Source organism: Salmo trutta, chromosome 11 (assembly GCF_901001165.1).
Source record: "Salmo trutta chromosome 11, fSalTru1.1, whole genome shotgun sequence".
Classification (NCBI taxonomy): Eukaryota; Metazoa; Chordata; class Actinopteri; order Salmoniformes; family Salmonidae; genus Salmo; species Salmo trutta.
The window spans coordinates 15748149-15771399 of NC_042967.1; the positions used below are offsets into that span (position 1 = coordinate 15748149).

Below are 23251 nucleotides of genomic sequence, written 5' to 3' on the forward strand. Positions count from 1 at the left end.
TAATGGTAGGAGACGGTCTTTCCTGAGGGAAACAATGGAAATGTTCTGGATATGGCTGGATGGTAATACCAGGCAAATGACACTGGTACCAGGAGCCTTCTTTTCAGAACATGTCATCTATATAACAATTATTCAGTGCTGTGTTTATAATGGGTAACATGTGATTCCTTCCTTCATGTCCCATTAGATTCCTTCAAATAAAATAAAAAAAGTGCATGTCATATCATGGGACAGGACCTTAGCTGTAGCATATGAAGGGGTACCACTGAAAGAGATTAGTTCAGATTGGTTTGATCCAAAAGCTCAGAGGGAACAAATCTGACGGGAGGAACAGAATTAAACAACGCAGGATTCTTTGATCCTGAAAAAACTGGGCTGAGCAACTGCCTTGAAGAGCGGGCTAATGACTGTGAGAACAGGAATGGTGGTAGAAGGACTGAGTACATGGGCATTTCCACTTTGTGACGGCACAAACAGTCATTCTGTTACCAAACTTAGCATCTCAGCATCATTCTGTTACCATGGAATTGCCCATTATCCAAAAGGCCTGCTGTGTAGCATCTGTAAAATTGATCCGTCTGTTTGTTGGCTTTGTAGAATGACATCCCCATTTCTCTCCTTCAGCTCATAACGAACCAGAGAAATCAAAGCACTAACCAAACTAATAAATCACAAAAGTGACTTGCAGGATGAGTTCAGAACGCTAGAGAGCATTATAAAGGATTTCTAGGATGTAAACACACTTGTATAGTCTTGTACGACGGACGTCAAGCTTTACAAAGAAGAACCAAACAAGAAATCAACTGCAATGAGTTTAAGACCAACTGATAACCTTTTTATTGAACATCTTCAAAACATTTCATTTTCCTCCGTCAACATCATCACCCTCAGCACCATGGATGAGTAGCAGTTCCACAGGCTGAACGAGGACCGTCGCTAGTTCCACCTATAGAAATAAAATGACTGGAGCGGTCATTCACACTTTTCCCAATCCCACTTTCCCCCACCATTCTAGTTCTACGGCTCCGTCCTCTGCATTCGTCTTCCTTTATTTGATGCCGCTGTTGCTCATGGTCTGAGCTTTGCATACTCCCTTGCCGGCGATCTCGAAGGGGGCTCCCTTGTAGTTGGCCACACACTGGCCGTCTGTCTTCAGGTCCGGCTGCACCGCCTCCCACACCTTCTTCTTGGGGTTCAGCTCCTTGTCTGGCTCACCTGGAAACATAGGAGAGAGAAACTAGATGACAGCTCCGACAGTTATGATGACACGCACACCTTGTATGGAGCAATGCAGTGGTGTAATGCACTAGATTTTTGAGGGGGCCATATCTCATTGTGCATCGCCTGTATCTTTTTGAATAAAATTGGAGGGGGAACGTGCCTCCTTCGTTTCGATGACATGACGCCTCTATGGGCAACCACAGTAGATGACAACTCCAATGGCAACACTTTATCTGCCTTGCTAGCTTTTCTGTAGCCTTGTGATAGACCATTGGTTTGTGCTGCTGGAGTACTTCCTTGGCGTAGTGTCGATTTTGAAACGTAAAAAAAGCTGAACCAGAAGCTTTACAGAAGCTTTTACTCTTTTAGCGCTAATTCAAAACGTATACAACATCCATGTTTGTCGGCAACTAACGGAGTCAGGGAGTTCTTCATTACCTCAGCATTGTGTTATTGGCAGTGTAGGGATATTACTTGGCATCTGTATGGATTCATAACTGGCACTCCACATTGGATTCATAACGTGCTTCTGTTGGGGTGTGATTTTTTGTCTAATTTTCCCAGCTTTGACACCCTCTACAGTTTGAACAGGAACCCGGACGCTCATTAGGACTGGTGAATGTGTGAGCAATTACTGTTATCTATCCACACCAAGACCAATGCTGGACTGACTTACTGACTTGGTGCTACTAGCTAGCACAGAAATGTCACTATAAAATAGGGGTGCACAATTCTGGAAAGTTTCCCAAAGTTCATAGGAAAATCTCAAATTTTGCAAACAGTACAACTCCCTAAAATCTGGAGAAAAATCTGGAATCCTGGGGGACCAAAGCTGACATCAAAATAAGAGAGAAGGAATGTCAAGAAGAGGGAATAATAGGCCATCATCCCGCAATGTCAACAACATCCTGTTGGAAAAGCGTTGGCCACCACCGCCCCGGCTATGTTCTTTAACGACCCAGAGGTGTGTACAGAACAGCTAGAAACCGACGAGACCGCCTTAGCACCCCTGCCTCCTCCTTCCTTCTCTCCTCTCTTCCATTCCGTGGTCGTTCTCTGTGTGCGTAGAGTCGTAAAAAACGCCGCTGGGAATTGAATGACCGCCCTAGTGGGATCGCTCGTTAAACAAACAGCTTGAGGAGGGGCCGGTGAGAGGAGATGAAAGGAGAACCCAGGCTGATGTCAGCGGGCTCCAGTCCTGACGGGGCCTCTGTGTGATGGAAAATCCCTCGTCATGTTCCACCTCTCTCTCTCTCCCCACAACTCACTCCCAGTTCAGGTACTGTTCCCTACCAACAACTGCACTACTTTTTTTGTATTAGCTCCGGGACAAAAACAAATCTAAAATCAGTCACATTGATGGTGGTGGTGGGTTTCTCCCTTCAACGTCAGGTGAGGCATGAGGTTGGATATTCTATGACGTGGAAGGCTTATTCCGGGGGACCAAAGCTGACATCAAAATAAGAGAGAGGGAATGAACCTAAAACCAAGTCCATCATCCTTTATCCCTCACTGTAAACAACATCCTGTTTGGAAAAGCGTTTGCCATCACCGCCGTGGCGATGTTTTTTTAACGACCCAGACGTGTGTACAGAACAGCTAGAAACCGATGAGACCGCCTTAGCACCCCTGCCCATCTCCTCCCTCCATCCCCTCTCCTCTCTGCCATCCTGTGGTCCTTCTCTGTGCGACCAACCTGAATGTGGCTCTATTGACGTGCGTAGTCATAAAACAAGTATTTTTGGCCGAGGGGGATCCCTCGTTAAACAAACCGCTTGAGGAAGGGCCGCTATGAGAGGAGGGAAGGAGAAGAGAGGAGAGGGAAGGAGAAGAGAAAGGAGAGAGGAGCAGAATAGAAAGGACAGGGGAGAGGAGAATAGAAAGGGGACAGAAGAGGGAAGGAGAAGAGAGGAGGAAAGAGAAGCTGAAAGAGTGTCTGTGTGATGGACACTTCCTCCTCCCTATTCTCCCTCTCTATCGCCACAGCCTCTCTATCTCAGGGAAACTCCCAGTTCAGTTATTGTTCCCTACCAACAACTGCACAACTCACAACCCCTCTCCTCACCCCTCCTCCACCCCCCCCCCCCCCCAAAACGTTTTGTTTTGCCAGCCCCACAACCATATTTTCTAATTAGCTCCTGACAAGAGCAAATCTAAAATCACATCGATGGTGGTGGGTTTCCCCCTTCAACGTCCGGCGAGGCATGAGGTTGGACATTTTATGACGTTCAGGCAGGCTTTCCTCTAGTTCGGGTTTCTGTTCATTTCCCAGGCATGACATTGAACATGGAGTATGGTTAAAAGGCACTGGGATAGTGTAAAGTCACTCTGTTAAAGATGAGTTCCATAAGCTGTGTTTTGTTGGGTGATTTGATATAAAGAGCAAACCAGTCCTAGGTCCTTGAACAAGGCATTTAGGGCCTTTCAAATACTCTCCCACCTCCTAAACTCCCTACGCTTGGTTGTGGATTCAGATTTATTAGGATCCCCATTAGCCGACACCAATGGCGGCAGCTAGTCTTACTGGGGTCCGACATGACGAAAAAGACAAAATACTTTACATTTAATTGTGGGAAAAGAGGACCTGACTTACACTTTAGTCAGAGGGAGTTGATTCGTTTGTCTATTCCGTTAACAGTCACAGTCCATTTAGCTCCAATCACTAAAGAGAACAGAGGAGTAAACGCTGCAATAGGAAAAACTCTGTGGGGTCTTGAGAAGGCTTTGTGATTCCTCTCTTCAAAGATATGAAGAAAAAAAATCCTTTGTTACCCTTGGCAAGATGGCAAGAGGACAGTTGGTTCTTCACATGTCATTTCATGTACAAATGTAAAGGCAATAAGGCCAACCATGTTATTTTGCTCAGGGCAATGCATTCAGTCATTTTCCCCTTGGTTGGAATCTATTGATGTTCTTTAGTGTTGGGTCATCTGAAGTGGCTTGTTGGTAATAAATAATTCATGACTCGAGCACACTGGCTGTGTCCCATTCCACCAGATGCAGCTAAAGCTAATGTGGTGTTCCACCATCATACCACACTCATTGTATGCTCATTTTATTTTAACCAGTGGAATGGCAAACATCAAGCCTTCAACTACTTTACCACATTTAAATCAGTTACCCCACGTGACACGGCCTGGATTTGAACCAACTAGATGAACTAACCAATAATTGGTCTACAAACTACTTATACTGAACAAAAATATAAAAACTCACCATGCAACAATTTCAACTATTTGACTGAGTTAGAGTTCATATAAGGACATCAATCAAATCAAATAAATTCATTAGGCCCTAATGTATGGATTTCACAGCCATGGGAGGGTCTGGGAGGGCATAGGCCCATCCACTTGGGAGCCAGGCCCAGACCCAGCCAATCAGAACAAAATTTTCCCCATAAAAACAGCTTTATTACAGACAGAAAACCCCCTCAGTTCATCAGCGGTCAGGGTGGCTGGCCTCAGACGATCCTGCAGGTGAAGAAGCCAGATTTTGAGGTCCTGGGCTGGCGTGGTTACACGTGGTCTGCAGTTGAGACTGGTTGGAAAAACTGCCAAATTCTCAAAAATGACGTTGAAGGCGGCTTATGGTAGAGAAATGATTAACCGCTCTGGCAACAGCTCTGGTGGACATTCATGCACTCAGAATGCCAATTGCTCGCTCCCTCAAAACTTGAGACATCTGCGGCATTGTGTTGTGTGACAAAACTTACATTTTAGAGTTGCCTTTTATTGTCCCCAGCCTAAGGTGCACCTGTGTAATGATCATGATCATTACACAATGATCATCTTGATATGCCACACCTGTCAGGTGGATGGATTATCTTGGCAAAGGAGAAATGCTCACTAACAGGGATGTAAACAAATTTGAGCAAAAAATTTGAGAGAAATAAGCTTTTTGTACATATGGAACATTCTGGGATCTTTTATTTCAGCTCATGAAATATGGGACTTTACATGTTGCGTTTATATTTTTTTCAGTTTATAAACCTTTGACAACCCACCTGTAAAAAGATATATGTGAAGTGTTATCGAGGTTAGGATACCCTGTGAAAGTGACGGCTACCTCCACTTTACTTCCGTTTCCCATGCTTTTTTGAATGGCCGTTGTGATTCTATCATCAAATTCATGAAAACGCGGTCATTTAAGATAGATATAAAATATGGTTTTGAGGATGAATGTACTTCTACCAGATGCCCTTTAGGAAGGTTTTGTGCTTGAAGACCATCACGTTTCGTTTTTGCACATTGAAGATCATAAAAGAAAACTCCAAAAGTTGAAAAACTACAAGGCTGTGGGGGCAGTCACTTACTGGTTACAGCTTATTAGCTTAGTCAAAAGCAGGTCTGGAGTCAAAAGCAGGTTGAGCTGTCGAGGGTATGATAAAGTAGCCTGGCTAAACCAGACTGAACACTGTGCTCCCCATTGAGCGCAGCATTCAGTCTAGTTTAACCAGGCTGATGAAGTAGACCCTAGAGGTCAGGGCCCATATTCACAAAGCCTCTCAGAAAAGGAGTGCTGATCTAGGACCTGTCCATAGAATCTTCTTCATTATGATCTAAAAGGCAAACTGATCCTAGATCAGCACTCCTACTCTGAGACTCTTTGTGGATACGGGCCAAGATGGTCAGGGGTGTTACAGTACCTGGGAAGCCCTGGAAGATGACTCTGTCCCCGGGCACGGCACCGCTGGGAGGGTCTAGAATCTCCACCTTGTCTGGGGAGCTGGCACACATCACCATGGCCTGGGACACCACGCCTCTCATCTTAGCTGGCTTCAGGTTGCACAGCAGCACCGCCATGCAATTCTGCATCTGGGGGGGGCGAGGGGAATAAGAGAAAGGGAAAAGGTTTACAACTATACTGAGATACAGAGATATTAAATACATATATTTAACATTCGTCTGACGGATAAGAGGAAAAAGTATTGAAATAAAGAATACATATTTTACTAGTAGAGAGAGAGATTAGGGAGCGCTACTTTGATTCTGTACAAACCACACAGGGCATCTTACAGTGCTGTCTTCAGAATGAATGGCCTACTTTATGACTTGATTGATTGAGAAGAGAAAACACCAATTGGTGTGGTCTCCACTCTCGATCTCTTTGCAGTATGTGGTTTTCAGAATTCTATTCACACAATTCCCCCATGTCCAATCTTGTCATGTATAATGACTGCCTCCGGCGGCATATGGTTTGTGTGTATGGTGTGCCTTATTTCAGAAACCAAGAAGAGCAAGAGAAAACAACATTATTCTTTCATGTCTGTGGAGTGACCTCGGAGGTTTACCCAAACTCTGAGAAGGCCAGAAGCCATTTCCATCAAAAGAGAAGAGGATGGAGAGAATACAGTGTACAAAGTCATAGTGCGTGTCACAGCTAGGAAAATAATGAGGTCTTCATTTTGGAAACATCCCCTTAAAAAGTAAATGTTGACATAAATCTGCATACATTCCCCTCGGTGTGACACATTGTTTTGACAGCCTTCTTGCGGCAGCTTTTCTTCCTCAAGCGCCATTTGCTTAGCGGGGAAAGAGTGTGTGTGTGTGTGTGTTAGGTGTGTGACGTCAGTTTTGTAATTGGTCGGATGTGCAGACTACAGAAGTCAAGTTTTGTGCGTGTATGTCAGCTCTACTCTCACCCTGTGATTATGCGATTTCCTCAATTGAGGGGTTGACATTCAATTTCATGTAATGGCAATGAGGCCTGAAATCACTTGTCAAAGGTTAAAACTGAACACAATCCAAACACGCTAGGATTTGGGTTTCCAGAGTTTCCTTATTCCGGCCAACGTACAAGGGACAAACATGCACTCAAATCAACATGCTGCCAGTGGGCCCTCTACATTGCTGCCAGTGGGCCCTCTACATTGCTGCCAGTGGGCCCTCTACATTGCTGCCAGTGAAAGTGTTTAGCTTTTTACTCCTCATGTCGTTCTTCAGACTCCAGTATGTTCCTTGAAACAGGGAAGGCTTAATGTCTTGTATGCATGGTCTGTCGTCACGTCGACTCTCGCACAATGAATGACTTGACGAGAAAAGAAAAGTAAGGATTCTGTTAACTGTGGGTTCTACTTGTCCAAATGCTCCTCGTCTAGCCCCGGTGTGGAAGGAAGAAGGCTGCTCGTCTAGCCCAGGTGTGGAAGGAAGAAGGCTGCTCGTCTAGCCCCGGTGTGGAAGGAAGAAGGCTGCTCGTCTAGCCCCGGTGTGGAAGGAAGAAGGCTGCTCGTCAAGCCCCGGTGTGGAAGGAAGAAGGCTGCTCGTCTAGCCCCGGTGTGGAAGGAAGAAGGCTGCTCGTCTAGCCCCGGTGTGGAAGGAAGAAGGCTGCTCGTCAAGCCCCGGTGTGGAAGGAAGAAGGCTGCTCGTCAAGCCCCGGTGTGGAAGGAAGGCTGCACGTCAAGCCCCGGAGTGGAAGGAAGAAGGCTGCTCGTCAAGTCCCGGTGTGGAAGGAAGAAGGCTGCACGTCAAGCCCCGGTGTGGAAGGAAGAAGGCTGCTCGTCAAGCCCCAGTGTGGAAGGAAGAAGGCTGCTCGTCAAGCCCCGGTGTGGAAGGAAGAAGGCATTCTCTCTTTAAATGACATCCAGTCATTACAGGGACATGTGCTTGGACTGTCTTGGAGTCTCTGTATAATTGTCTACGGCTTATGACAAATGTCTCAGTGAAAAAGGTTATTTCAGTGGTGAAGAAACACTTCACAATTCAACACACTTCAACTACAGAACGTACATTAAAATGCAATAAAAATGATTGTCAAACAAATGTCGGCCCTAGCTTAGTAATGTAGCAGATAGCTACGTAAATACAAGTCTTTCAATAAATATATATAAAAATTTCATAAAAAATGTCATTTCCAATTACTCTTCTCGTAGAACCATAGATATATGACTCCGACGGTGTTTGGGTACAAAGAGTCCAACGTGCATGTGCTTTCATTTATAGGGATTATACATTGTCTATATAAAGCAGGATGTACAAAGACTCCCTATGTTTTGGAGATGAATCAAAAGAGGCAAACCGAGAAAAGAGGTTTGATTGTAAAGAGAAACTGAGGACTTCTGCTAGGTGAATAAGACTGCAAACAAATTACTTTTGCGTCTCGGAGACAAATCGTAAATTCCGGGGCAATAACTAAGTGAAAACCAAGTCTGTGTGTGCAGAAACCTACGTCGTAGACATTAAAAAGCGTCACGTGAACCCTGACACAGACTACATTGGAGTAGTCACTTTACATGGGCTATTAAAACCAGAACATGGCCCTGGCTAGCCAGAGTTATAGCACCCGTGTGTCCAATAAAAACAGCTGAATTTATTGTAGTGAAAATAAGGCAAAAAAAAAACCACACAGTAGTGTTAAAACAGCAATCTTTAAAACCAATGTTATTTGACTACCAAAAGCATGTAGAGCGCTTTGTAGTCTAGTAGGTCAGCCTCCCAAGTCTTCCTGAATGACCGTTAAGCTCCCAGTACCTGTTAAGTACAGTAACAGTCTTACTCTGTTTTGGTCGGTGGGCAGACTGGGTTCCAGACACACAAAACATTCCAAAGGGGCATTTGTCTGGCAACAACCCGACGAGTTGGTCTGGCAACAACCCGACGAGTTGGTCTGGCAACAACCCGACGAGTTGGTCTGGCAACAACCCGACGAGTTGGTCTGGCAACAACCCGACGAGTTGGTCTGGTAACAACCCGACGAGTTGGTCTGCGTGAATACTTGACATTATGAGGCTCTTTGGCTGCATTAACATTTTTTTAATGTTTTTTTTCCCCCACAAATTTGTCCTTTGACCAATCACATCAGATCTTTTCACATCGGATCTTATTCAGAGCTGATCTGATTTTTCAGAGTGGATCTGACATTTGGTTGGGCAGTAGCCGGTGTTAGACTGTGTTGGTACTAGGCTGTGTTGGTACTAGGCTGTGCATTCCAGTACCTGATCTATGGGTATGTGCTTGACCAGCCCGCTGACCACCGTCCTGGGGGCTGCCTCTCCCACGTCCACCTGCTCCACATAGAGTGAGTCGGCGTCCGGGTGCTTCTCGGCCGTGACGATGCGTCCCACCCTCATGTCCAGACGCGACACGTCCACCTTAGCCTCCTCCTGGGGGGCCGCAGGCTTCTTCTCGCCCTTCTCTGTGACAGGACACACAGAGAGGAAAGGGTTAAACCATCACACACACACACACACACACACACACACACACACACACACACACACACACACACACACACACACACACACACACACACACACACACACACACACACACACACACACACACATTATGAACTTGAAGTTAAGTCACTTTGGATAAGAGTGAGTTTGTATGACTGGCATGTAAAGTAGCTCGACAAAGCTGTGGTCCTCTGTAGCTGCGTGACTGTGGTCCTCTGCAGCTGCGTGACTGTGGTCCTCTGCAGCTGCGTGACTGTGGTCCTCTGTAGCTGTGGTCCTCTGCAGCTGCGTGACTGTGGTCCTCTGTAGATCAGTTGGTAGAGCATGGAGCTTGCAACGCCAGGGTAGTGGGTCTGATTCCCAGGACCAACCATACGTAAAATGTATGCAAGCATGACTAAGTCGCTTTGGATAAAGGTGTCTGTTCAAATGGTATATATACTGCTCAAAAAATAAAGGGAACACTTAAACAACACATCCTAGATCTGAATGAAAGAAATAATCTTATTAAATAGTTTTTTTTTTACATAGTTGAATGTGCTGACAACAAAATCACACAAAAATAATCAATGGAAATCCAATTTATCAACCCATGGAGGTCTGGATTTGGAGTTACACTCAAAATTAAAGTGGAAAACCACACTACAGGCTGACCCAACTTTGATGTAATGTCCTTAAAACAAGTCAAAATAAGGCTCAGTAGTGTGTGTGGCCTCCACGTGCCTGTATGACCTCCCTACAACGCCTGGGCATGCTCCTGATGAGGTGGTGGATGGTCTCCTGAGGGATCTCCTCCCAGACCTGGACTAAAGCATCCGCCAACTCCTGGACAGTCTGTGGTGCAACGCGGCGTTGGTGGATGGAGTGAGACATGATGTCCCAGATGTGCTCAATTTGATTCAGGTCTGGGGAACGGGTGGGCCAGTCCATAGCATCAATGCCTTCCTCTAGCAGGAACTGCTGACACACTCCAGCCACATGAGGTCTAGCATTGTCTTGCATTAGGAGGAACCCAGGGCCAACCGCACAAGCATATGGTCTCACAAGGGGTCTGAGGATCTCATCTCGGTACCCAATGGCAGTCAGGCTACCTATGGCGAGCACATGGAGGGCTGTGCGGCCCTCCAAAGAAATGCCACCCCACACCATGACTGACCCACCGCCAAACCGGTCATGCTGGAGGATGTTGCAGACAGCAGAACGTTCTCCACGGCGTCTCCAGACTCTGTCACGTCTGTCACGTGCTCAGTGTGAACCTGCTTTCATCTGTGAAGAGCACAGGGCACCAGTTGGGAATTTGCCAATCTTGGTGTTCTCTGGCAAATGCAAAACGTCTTGCACGGTGTTGGGCTGTAAGCACAACCCCCACCTGTGGATGTCGGGCCCTCATACCACCCTCATGGAGTCTGTTTCTGACCGTTTGAGCAGACACATGCACATTTGTGGCCTGCTGGAGGTCATTTTGCAGGGCTCTGGCAGTGCTTCTCCTGCTCCTCCTTGCACAAAGGCGGAGGTAGCGGTCCTGCTGCTGGGTTGTTGCCCTCCTACGGCCTCCTCCACGTCTCCTGATGTACTGGCCTGTCTCCTGGTAGCGCCTCCATGCTCTGGACACTACGCTGACAGACACAGCAAACCTTCTTGCCACAGCTCGCATTGATGTGCCATCCTGGATGAGCTGCACTACCTGAGCCACTTGTGTGGGTTGTAGACTCCGTCTCATGCTACCACTAGAGTGAAAGCACCGGCAGCATTCAAAAGTGACCAAAACATCAGCCAGGAAGCATAGGAACTGAGAAGTGGTCTGTGGTCCCGTGTCTTGCTAATTGCCTATAATTTCCACCTGTTGTCTATTCCATTTGCACAACAGCATGTGAAATGTATTGTCAATCAGTGTTGCTTCCTAAGTGGACAGTTTGATTTCACAGAAGTGTGATTGACTTGGAGTTACATTGTGTTGTTTAAGTGTTCCCTTTATTTTTTTTGAGCAGTGTATTATATAAGCTACAATACAGGCTCTGCCACAGCAGGTATAGTATACTGGACTGGGTTAAGGGATGCCATACTGACTCCCTGCCTTTATTACATTAAAGGCCCACCAGAGAAGATATATTTTCCAGGTATCTAATGCAAGACTTTATTGAGATTATGTTAAGCCCACTGCTATGGTAGTGTTCCCTGGGGACTCATTAGGATCCATTTGAACCTAGTCTGTGTGGAAACTATGCTGAGTGGTTCAGCCATCTTGACTGTTCCGATCCAATTTACCCCAAAGTGAAAACAAATCTGCACGGTGACTCTGAAGCCCCAGCGTGCCATTCTTGACTGTGATCACCGCAGGCGTTAAATAATAGTGCATTTACTTTTCCACCAGAATTCTGAGGAGACTTAAAGCAAATACCAATACCACTGTTAAAACGTAGGCCCCGACACGCTTTGCATGGATACTAGGGTGTTGTAGCGTGCCAGACCCTTCCAATGATATGGGGTGGATAGTATGAAGTGGTCTCGTCTCCTAGTCTCGTCTCCTTGATTTCTTTTCTAGATGGTGAGAACCTTCCAGTTGGGAGCTCAACTCCCCTATTGCTCGAACCAGCAACCTACTGGTCCGCTTCTCTAACCTCTGTGCTACCGACTTAACGCCCCTGTCAACTTCTGCACTGTTACGAAAACAGCGTATTGATGTGTGACGTCATCCGCCCTGGCCCCTGAGCAGCAGAGCACCACACCATGGGCCGGATGATTTATTTGATTGCCAGGCGATGATTGTTTAGATGAGGTGCGAACACAGTCACATCAAAGCCTTTGTGTGGAAACGAGGATATCCACACGTACTAAAACAAAGCAATCTGCAACAGCGGAGATAAAAACCAAACAGTATCAGGTATTTACTGCTCTGTTTTCCATTGACATCTGGCAGTCAGAAAAGCCAGATACAAACCGGTTCAGTCTACATCGCAAAGCATTCTCTTCTTCTTCTCTGAATTATAACCTTGTAAATAATCTGGGGAAAATCATTCCTAATTTGTTGCCGTGACAGTTAATTAGCCCAGATGGGTTTGACGTCTGAGTGGAACGAGGCTTCGACTGATTTATTGTGTATAGAATTTTAATAATAAACCAAAAATGTTCAAAAGAATAAAACCCAACACCGCTGCATTTCAATAATTTAGCTGGGAACATATTTTTAGATCTAATTTGACACCGAGGAAATGAACAGCATGTTATATTACACTGCATTATAGCATCTCTGGTTTAGCCCTGGGGGGGGTTGTGCAAAGCCTCAAGATGAATGGCGTCGACACAATATAAACATCCAAACCGGAATTCTGCCTGTCTCTCATTACAGCGTTGACACTTCTGCTAAGACTATTCTCTCATCACCGAAACAAGTCAATACATTTTTTTTATTTTATTAAAATCATCAAGGTTAAAAATCTACTTCAGGATAAACCACAGAAAGGTTTCGGAGAAAGTTCATTTGTTTTGGGAAAAGGTCCGTCTGTAACATTGAAAATGTAAACGTTAGGCCAAAGTATGAAACGGATCCCCTTTATTTGCAGATTCCCCTTGCGCCTTTCGTCCATTATCGCCAGATATTAGAAATTCAGATGGAGAATACCTGCCTGGGAAATCACAAATGGCCATTAAAGTACAGACAGATCGCTGCATCCAGCCAAGCATTGATGGAAACGCTGGCTCTAAGACAAGGGCTTGTGTTCCAAATGGAAAGAAATGTCAGTGAAGTGCAGACAAAAAAAAACATCCCAAAGCTAAATCATGGAGCACTTCAACTCAAATTGTCATTGAAGAGGCGCTTAGGACCACTTCAATTTTTGCTGACAAATCGAAAACCTAAATATGACATATTTCACTTTAGTGTGGTGGAACGTTGAGGGGTTTGACAATTATGAGTGTGTGAAATCACAGATGTTGTTGAAATTGCAGGGCCCTTCCACAAGTCACTTCTTGCTTTGCTTTACCCTTTTTCTCTGGTTTATTCTTCTTGCCCTCGCTGTTTTTGGGAGGGGGGCTGGCAGTGACAACAAGAGAGGTGGAGGACCTTGCTGGGGATAAGGGCTGAGGTGGTGTGGACTTGGAGGCACACTGGACACTCGAGTCTCCTGCTGTTGGCATGGCCACCTCCCTCACTGCAGAAGGAAAAAACAGAGAGAAGATTAATTTAACACTTTTATCCAAAAGAGACTTAGGGCTCTATTCAGTCTGTAAGGCTGAAGCATTACAGATTTCGCAATACAAACTTAAAAGTTCATTTCCGATTGAGCCGACATAAGCAGCATTTACCATGAATGCAGTCTCCGCTAAAATAGGAACACTGCCTTTAAATTTCAATCGCGCTGAATCCCCTTAAACTCTGTTCTAATAGTCACACTAGCATACAATATTGGACACATGCTAAGTGGTATGCTAGTATGGATATTGGAATGTTGCCTTACAGTTGACAGTGATACATGAATTAAGTACATCTGGCCCATGCGGCAATTGAACCCAGAACCCTGGTGTTGCAGGCACTATGCTCTAACCCACTGAGCCATGAGTAAGGATATTCAACTCCAGTTACAGCAGTACTGCTGGTTTTAATGTGATGCTACTGGTTAGAATCCAGGGAAGTGGTTTGTAACGTGGACATCAGAGGCTGATTATAAGGGATGGATAAAAACTGCAGAACTGGAGTTGAACGCTCCTCTGCATTACCATTCAGATAGGCTGTATGATACTGTAGCATGATACTGTAGCATGATACTGTAGCAAGTTCCAATAGACAATACATCTTGAGGTTGGCTATTTTGCGTTTGAACCCAGAGGCATTATTAATATCCTTTTTCACACTACTGAGCTGGCCTGGCTATGCATCCACCATAGTTGCTGGAATCGTTCAGGAAAGAACAATGTGAAAATAAAATATCCGAAGCAGGGCAGTACGGTTTGGGTGGGTAAGATAGTATGAAAGGGGTATAACGAAGCCACCAACCCTGACAGAATTTGAATTGAGAATGACGGCGAGGGATCGTTGGATATGAAGGTTCTTCATCGAGCTGTACTTTGCCTAATTAGTTTCAGCAACATAATTTTGCTTAATGATAGAGAAAACCTTATTTATAGACCCAATGGGAGGAAAGACCAGCCTCCTAAAGCTTGTTTGGAATGGAAAATGACAGTGTCCATGGCAACACGGAAAACAAGGAAATATAGTTTTAAATCTCCTCAATCAATCTCCGGATTGTTTTTGGGTGGGGAACCCATCATTTCAGGTTGAAGTTTGGACGTAAAGTCATACTTTATCCACGTTTTAATTCTGTGTTGAGGGCTGAGGTTTGGAACTTCAAAGGTTTACCTTTTAAAAATGCTGTCGTTCCTCCTGCTGTTGCCATGTCGTTCTCTGTTGCTCAAAATGCCCAGACAGTACCCATGAAGGTCTTTACTTTACTTCAGTTAGTCATCTCCATAACAACACTGTGATTTAGCTTATTTTACAGCATCACAAAGCCCCATTGAAACAAACACCAAAAATAAACAGCGGAATTGGATACGCGGAAAAACTTAAAACATAATTCTGCAGTCCTTTTCGCACACATTCCTGAGCGCTCCAAAAATAACATGTAGAGATAGCCTTTTGATGAGGGCTACATTGCCTATTTGTATGAATCCTCTGGCTTCTTACCACCTAGTTCTCCTCTCTGGAAGCCATTACTGACGTGTTAATGATCACAGAGACTGTTTGCCCTTGTATGTTAATGCCTGACAGAGGTGCGATATCACAACAGGGTTGTAGCACGCCGCCAGTCACGCAGACGGCATGCCGTTTGATTTTGGCAGTTGGGGGGGGGGGGGGGGGGTTGCCTAGTACCCCCCCCATCATGGCTCTAATGATGGACATACTTGGGCACTTGAGTTCAATTATTTGTTTGAACTTTGATAGTTAAAAAAAAGGTCTGGTTGTAATATTACACTGAGACGAGAAGGCATTTTATTAAGATCTAGGACGGTTACTAATACATCTAAACAAACAATGTGTCGCTAATGAGTTGCCTCAGACACCGTCAACCACTCAAGTGTGAGAACTTTACCCTACAGCTAGCTATAGCTATGTGGTTGATAACATCAAGGCCGTACCAAAGGAATGGCGTCTGTTCTTTGAAGAATCAAGTTCCCCCTCAGGAAAAATGAAGTTCTTCTCAATCGCAGTCTGAACAGCATCAGTATTTAATCTCAGAGGAGGTCTTAGCAGAAGTTAAACAGGATGTGACAGAGGATGGAACACCGTCGCCAACAAACTACGTACCTCCTCTGCTCTTCTCCAGCAGTGTTTGCTTCAGTTGCTCGATGTCCCTCTTCAGCTTGGTGTTCTCCACCTTCAGTTTCTTCTCTTCTCTGACGGTGGCCTGCACCTCTATGTTCAGACAGAATGCTTCTGTCAGACTTTTATAGGGTCAAACATGTATCACTTCGTTTTAGCCTACAGCCTCTTTCCCTCCCCAACTTTGGCTTTAAACCGTTTCTCCGGCTAGGCTACTTCGCCCTGAGAATGTGCACTCATGTAGAGTTGAGGTCAAACTCAAAAAAGGATTGTCTTTTTAGAAGGAATTTCAACGACTTGAGGAATACATTTGACCCCATACTCTGCTTGAGATTGACTGTGTGCATGCATCTCTATGTCTGCTTGTGTGTGTGTGTGTGTGTGTGTGTGTGTGTGTGTGTGCACGCTTTTGGTGTCTCTTACTGGCTTTCTCCTTGAGCAGCTGGACCTGCTGTTTGAGGTAGTCTATGATGTGGTCGGCCTCGGCTGCCCGCTGTTCCAGCCTCATCACGGAGGGAGTGTGACCCGACATCTTGACCAGGGGTAGGGAGCGCGTTACTAGGAACCTGGAACCAGAAAACAAAATCTACCAGTGAGAAAGAACCACAGGTATTTACAGTACAAGACACACTTGAAACAGAGACATTCTGGAATTTAGGAAAGCAACCCCAACACAAGACACAATGAGAAATAGAGAATGAGAAATAGAATTGTGACAATCCACCGATCAGTTAAAATGGAAAAGTATGTTCTAAGAATTATATTTCTGTGCTAGAGTACAGCACAGACATTTTAAAACATGAGGGATGTAATATACAGGCTCATATCATCAGGGAACCTGGGAAGTTGGAAGCATCCCAAAGACAACCACAAGAGAATCCCAGGTTGCTGCTACAGCACACAGGCATGTTAGCTCATAATAATAGCGCATGTGGGACATCTGCCTGGCCTATTCAAGAGGCTGGCTTCCTTCCACAAGCAATGCAGAGATAATCAAATCTCATTTTATTTGTCACGTGCGACGAACACAACAAGTGAAGACTGTATTGTGAAATGCTTACTAACGAGCCCTTTCCCAACAATGCAGTTCAAAAGTAGGAAAATATAAAAAAGAAAAAAAAAAGAAAAAAAAGTAGTAACACAATAACGAGGAGATTGTGTGTGTGTGTGTGTACACACACACACACACACACACACGGTACAGAGTCAGTGCACTGGGGTACGTGGTAGTTGGGGTGATTTATTGAGGTAATATGTAGGTTTGGTTAGGTGATTGATTGAAGTACAATGTACATGTATGCAGGGGGTGAAAAGCTGAAAGATAAGAGGATAAAATGTTGATAGTCATAAAAATAGGTCAATAAATGAGCTTATCCCTTCTTTTCCCCCTCTCTCTATCATTCCCTCTCTCTGGCAATGTAGAGGGAGCTGTTTCTTCTCAGTGCAGAGTCTGGAAACCAAAAAATGGTCTCAACAAGCTCCAGGTCAACTCGGTCAAACCGAATTATTCAATGACACGGCAAAAAAGCTAAACCATATGACAATTAATGAAATAAACTGTTGTTTTTTTTTAAATCTCTTTTTGTTGTTTGCTCAGTTTTTTTTCCTTTACAGGCACAAATGGGCAAATCACATTATAGACATCATCGGCGATGTGTGTGTTTGGTTTTAGGGATACTTTTAAAGTTCAAAAGGGATCAAACGACAGCCTCGTGCCACTCAACCAAAATGCAGCTGGACGACAGTTAGGGCTTTTCTTGTAATGTGTAATGTGCCTTGGACATGTACAGGCTTTGGCAATCCTCTCCCATTGACAAAGGAAAGGAAAAGAGGGGGATTTTTACAAGGGCTCAGGCGAAAAGGGAGGAGAAGAAAACATCCAACACATAGGCCTAGTACAGGGTGGCGCTGGAAAACAACAGCTGGAGAGAGATGAAAACAAAACTAAAAAAAAGTCAGGGATGAGGAAATTAGAAACACAAAAAGAGCTGGAGTTGATAATATAGGGGATCAAAGAAGTTTGTTTGCTCGAAGGCTTGGAATCGATTTAACTGGGCTCTGTGGTGGAAGAATTTACGAGAGCCACTATAGGGCTGTTTTCATTTGCAGAACTCCTGAAAATGAGCCCCGGGGCTGGGGCGGTAGGGCTTGGCCGAGACACCTCTGACAGCACCCCAGGCCCGGCCTCCAGGCAGAAACAAGGAGTCCCCCAGGGGTCAGTATCCCTACCGTGGACATTGGACAACACTGCAGAGCAGATATCTTAAAAGAGGAGTTGATCATAATAACTGGCTCTGGATGTCATTCAATTCACAAGTTAGCCAGTTGGAACTAAAACTGCGTTGAGAGCAATGTTCCATCTCATTGGAACACAGTGAGCAAATTTCAGGCCTGCTGAGCGCAAACTTGAACGTTGCGAAAATTCTGTGCAACTTCCGGCGCGCGTTTACTGTGAACACGGAGGTGGTACCCACTAACTTACAGTTTTAGCAGTCCGAGGTGAGCTGCGCGTGGGCACATTGGTTGAGAGGATAAAACATAACAATCATCACTTCCAACTCAAAGTCAATACAAGTCTAGACCTGGCTCCAAAACCACTTCTACTCTGCAACTGAAACATTGAACACTCCACTAACTTCGGTTGTTAGGACACCAGTGTCGCGATACTCAGCGGTATCATGGCAAAGAAACAGAAGACGAAGCGGATTGAATTTCCTGTGGAAAACAGTCCTAATGTTGGAAACAAGCAGCTTGATGTTGTCACCCAGAATCATGTGTTTCTTCTCCAGCCTGGAGCACACCATATTTGACATACAATAGTTTTTGTTCATTAAAGGACCACAGAGTAAGTCTGCTTTGTGTTTTCCTTGTTGCCATGGAGAATCAGGTATCTTAGTATCACCACCAGTAATAGTATCAATACCAGTAATATCCTAGTACTGGGAGGGTGGGATGGAGAGTGAAACCAAAGACTAGGGGAGATTGGTGACACGTGACAGACAGACAGATAGCAGATAGGGAGTTTTTCCTAGGGAGTTTTTCCTAGCCACCGTGCTTCTTTCACATGCATTGCTTGCTGTTTGGGGTTTTAGGCTGGGTTTCTGTACAGCACTTTGAGATATCAGCTGATGTACGAAGGGCTATATAAATACATTTGATTTGAAATCATATCCCCTTCCCTTCGGCATCTACTATATGCCTGGTGTCCTATTAATATCAAATCAAATGTTATTTGTCACATGCTTTGTAAACAACAGGCGTAGACAAACAGTGAAATGTTTACTTACAGGCCCTTCCCAACAATGTAGAGAGAGAAAAAGAGAAATAATAAGCAAAGGAATAAATATACAATGAGAAATGATAACTCGACGATGTGTAGGGGTACGAGGTAGTTGACGTAGATATGTACATATAGGTAGGGATAAAGTGACTAGGCAACAAGATAGATAATAAACAGTAACAGCAGCGTATGTGATGAATCAAAAAGGGCCAATGCAGGTAGTTAAATAGTTAACCAATAGCTACCCGGACTAACTATTTAGAAGTTTTATGGCTTGGGGGTAGAAGCTGTTCTGGGTCATGCTGGTCCCAGACTTGGTGCATCGGTACCGCTTTCCGTGCGCTTTCAGAGAGAACAGTCTATGTAGGCATTTGAATGTCAAGGAACAGCAACCAATCTATACTAGTCAAATAGCCAACGCTCAGGAGTCTTGACTGACTTAACATCAGAAGACAGGATAGTCAGCTGGTGGCCAATATAATATAGTCTGATATTAAACTGTACCTTGTTCCAGTTCTCTATGGGAAGGTCTAAGAGACGACATGCCAAAGAAATGTTTGACTCGTCCCTAAAGTTTGTTTTTCTTCTCACCTCATTTAGGGGGGACATGGACAACACAACGGACGCAAGACCATCTTCAAGGAATAACCCAGGCGTTGGGTGATAGGCCTAGTACAAGTAGGAGATAGCTCTGTTTTCCCAGTTGGGTGATAGGCCTAGTACAAGTAGGAGCTAGCTGTTTTCCCAGTTGGGTGATAGGCCTAGTACAAGTAGGAGCTAGCTCTGTTTCCCAGTTGGGTGATAGTAACAAAAGCATAATAAGCAAGAGACCTCAAAGTATGTGTACCCTTTCATCTGTCTTTGGGGAACAGTGACAACAGAAGCACTGAGGTGTTGTGTGGTAGTTGAAGTAAGCCTAGGTCCTCCTCTGTTTTTCTTCCTTCACCACCCATCCCGGTTTGGTGGCGGTGAACACCCATCAGGGCATGACCTAGTGTACCAGCTTCACTTAAGGGTGCGTTTGTAAATTCACTCTGGAGTGGCAGAGAGAGCTCAGAGCGCACTCTGGGCGGTCGTAAATTCAGAGTGTTGTCAGATTGTCCGTTGGTAAATGTGTCATTATCAAGCGCTCTAGACGCTCGAACCAGAGCGCTCGCATTTCAGAGCAGAGCGTCCAGAGTGAATTTACGAACGCTCCACTGTGAGGGGTGTGTGTGTAGATGAGATGAAACACCAGGCTGTCTGTGAGGCAATGAGAACAGTTTGCGCCACAGCAGAGACCTGAACACTTTAAAAGGGACCAAGGCTTTTCTTATGAGGACACACATCAGGTGCAGCTTTCAACTGCGGCTTGGCCTTTCCATCACTCTCTCACTGGCTGGCTTTCTTGCTGTCATAATGTCAACACTCAATAGGCATTGGCTTTGAAAGACGTGGATGCGGTCAAGAGTCGGTCACAGCACCAGTTGGTTGTGTTGCCCAATAGGCATAGTATAACCCGTCACTTACTGAATGGGAGCTGGATTTTTAGCAATAACGCAACCAATAGGTTTATTGTTTGTCCAAAGTGTTTTGGGCATTTCAAGTCTGTTGACGCACCTGACGTGTCTTACTTAATATAAGAAAAAAAAAAATGTAAAGCCCCATCAAAGTCCATCAGTTTAAGCTAGAGATATCAGGGTGGCGTCTCAATCCACCGCATCCGCTTATGTCGGCCTTCCGCATCTGCGGTGGAAGGTGGCTGACCTACAGAGGTGTTTGTCACGAACCTTACTCCTTACGATTTATTTTTTTGACTGTCTTTTTTTACATTCATGAATGTGTTATTCAATGCGTTTCTATGGGCTATTGTAGTAAAGTCCAAATTCAATATTTTATCAGATCATTTTTAAATATTTTTCCAGATACCTAAAGGGGTCCTAAAATTCAAAATCAAACAGCTGAATGATACATGGTATGACCTTCTTAAAACAATTCCATATGTTAGCTTATTACAATAGCTTAGACTTTAATGGCAATAACTGATGCACTGCATGGTCTATTCCTGGAACTGATATTCACATATATAATGATGGGTGCACTTACAGTAAAATGTGTCTGACTGCTATCTGAACAGATCAGTCACTTGATAGATTATAATGATTTGGGACAATAATGGCGTTGTTTTGACAGTGCTTTGCATGACATTCTCCAATGTTTTTAATGTTGTGGTTCTGGCCAAGACAGTTCTGGCTGGGACTAGGGACATTCTTGTTACTTACATGCCTTCACAGCCTCTACTGTACTTTGACACTTGGTGAGCATTTAGGTAGTTCTGTTCATTTATGTTTGAAAAGACAGTTGCTGACAAGGCTAGCTAGCTCTGGGACACAACATCGGGAGTCTGTATTGGGGTGTGTTCATTAAATTCACTCTGGAGTGACAGAGTGTGCTCTGTGCGTTCGTAAATTCAGAGCGTTCAGATCGCACACTGGACGCTCTGGCCGAGGAGTAGGGTTGATCTGAGCGTTCTGACCTCACAACGGCAGTCAAGCCCCCAAGCTATCTGGCTAACGTTGGCTAGCTTCTTCCAGACACAAATTAGAGAACAATCACTCTGACCCTTTTACTCGCCCTAGCAGAGATGGTTAGGCTGTTTTCATGTTATTTAGAGCGTTGGTTACTGTAACTGTGATGCCGGCAGCAATTGAATTACTTTTTTTTGGTAGGCGTTTACTGACACCGGTCATATTCAATGGGTGTTGCGTGTTCGTAAATTCATCAGTTATTCTGTGAATTTACAAATGCATCCTTGGTTGGACTTCCTGAGCTGTGCATATTGCATATTATTGGTGGGTGGCGATGGAAAATAATCCACCGAAGTAAAGACAGTTTCAGGTTGGATATTCACACATTCAAACCTCAATAGCTTTAAAACCACTGGAGCCACAGACTTAAACAAGTGTCATGTTATTGGAAAAATTCTGCATAACATTGCACTGGTCGTATTTTCACAATTTGGACATTAATTTGGTTTCCAAAGCTAATAAACATGAGGAAATGTGAGCAGCATTCCGTATTCCTAGTTGAATAAATGATGGAGCGTAAACAAAGTACCAACTTTTTTTACATTTGAATTTCAATAGCTCCTTGGTCAAAAAGGGGGTGCAATGTGTAGGCCCACTGAGTGTACATTATGAACCTTGTTTGAGGTGTGGGTCACATGACCAAGGCGCTGTTGAATTTCAAAAATTAAAATATATACATTTTAAATAGTGCGAGATGTAAATTGACAAAAAAAAGTGTGTGCAATAGGTGTCTCTGCCATCGGGTCAGCTAGAACCAGTTTTAAAGTTTTAGGAGTAATGGTCAAAGAGCTATTGCAATTAAAAACATTCGAGTTGTCACTATGTAGACGGTCCCTAACTGATGTTGGTGGAATTAAGGAAAACTACAGGGGAATATCCATCGAATATCCAACTATAGCCGGCTTTCCTGTCAACATAAACACATGTATAATCTCTAGGAACTCTACTTACCAGACGTAAAGTCAAATGTGTCCCTCGCTATCAAATGTACATTTGAGTCCAACTTTTGCCCAAACCGCAGCATATTCCTGCTGTGTAAGTCTCACATGAAGTGCGCGGCCCGCTGTCTAACTTCACAAGAATTTGGTGTGATTTTGACAAAAAAAATATTCTGACATGTATTTCATAGCAAGGGACACATTTCACTTTATGTCTGGTAAATAAAGTTCCTAGAATTTATACATATGCTTTTTTTTTTTACAAGAAACGTGTGCGCACATGCCGGCTAACGTTAGTTATATAGTTGTATCTGTGGTGAAATAACAGTATTGACGTTAGCTAGCTCAGTTTAGCAATAGGGGTTGCATCGTTCTAACGCTAAAATACCAAGAATTCAGAAATAACTGGCTGATTTGAAATATATACTAAGGATCAGAAATAAACATGTATTCAACTTACATGAAACTGTGACCGCCTGCCTGTGATTGATACGTTTCGAATACCCACAGCTGTTCGAGAAAAGACCCACGTAGCCCCATGCGCATTGTCACTGGTCTGCATACCATCTGGCTAGCTCGGGCCTGCTGGCATGCAATTTCTATCCATATGATTAGACATTTGATATATGCGCCGCAGTTGCACAGTTTATACCATGAGGAGTTTTTGGGCTAACTTGCTAGTGCCTGCGTAACCAGTAAATGTATACATTATTTGACATTATTTGACATTCAGAAGCAATTAGTAAATTACATTTC

The 23251-nt window shown here is 44.4% G+C and overlaps 1 protein-coding gene across 1 annotated transcript; it reads right to left on the reverse strand.

Moving 5' to 3' along the window:
- Positions 1 to 809: 809 nt before the first annotated feature.
- On the reverse strand, positions 810 to 23056 carry LOC115202296 (aminoacyl tRNA synthase complex-interacting multifunctional protein 1-like). Its single transcript, XM_029766361.1, has 7 exons — positions 22956 to 23056; positions 16134 to 16276; positions 15696 to 15803; positions 13375 to 13542; positions 9152 to 9351; positions 5867 to 6035; positions 810 to 1215 (listed from the first exon to the last, which is right to left on the reverse strand). Exons 1-7 carry the CDS (start codon positions 23039 to 23041, stop codon positions 1049 to 1051), a joined length of 1041 nt encoding a protein of 346 aa, XP_029622221.1. The 5' UTR covers positions 23042 to 23056; the 3' UTR covers positions 810 to 1048.
- Between the last annotated feature and the right edge of the window lie 195 nt (positions 23057 to 23251).

What these genes read in the sequence shown, in the direction of transcription:
- LOC115202296 (XM_029766361.1), bottom strand. Translation starts at nt 23,041, where the DNA reads ATGCGCATGGGGCTACGTGGGTCTTTTCTCGAACAGCTGTGGGTATTC. An exon ending in GCAGGCGGTCACAGTTTCAT is followed by an intron (nt 16,277 to 22,955) that starts GTAAGTTGAATA and finishes TTCTGGTTCCAG; the next exon opens with GTTCCTAGTAACGCGCTCCC. An exon ending in GCTGGAGAAGAGCAGAGGAG is followed by an intron (nt 13,543 to 15,695) that starts GTACGTAGTTTG and finishes TTCCTTCTGCAG; the next exon opens with TGAGGGAGGTGGCCATGCCA.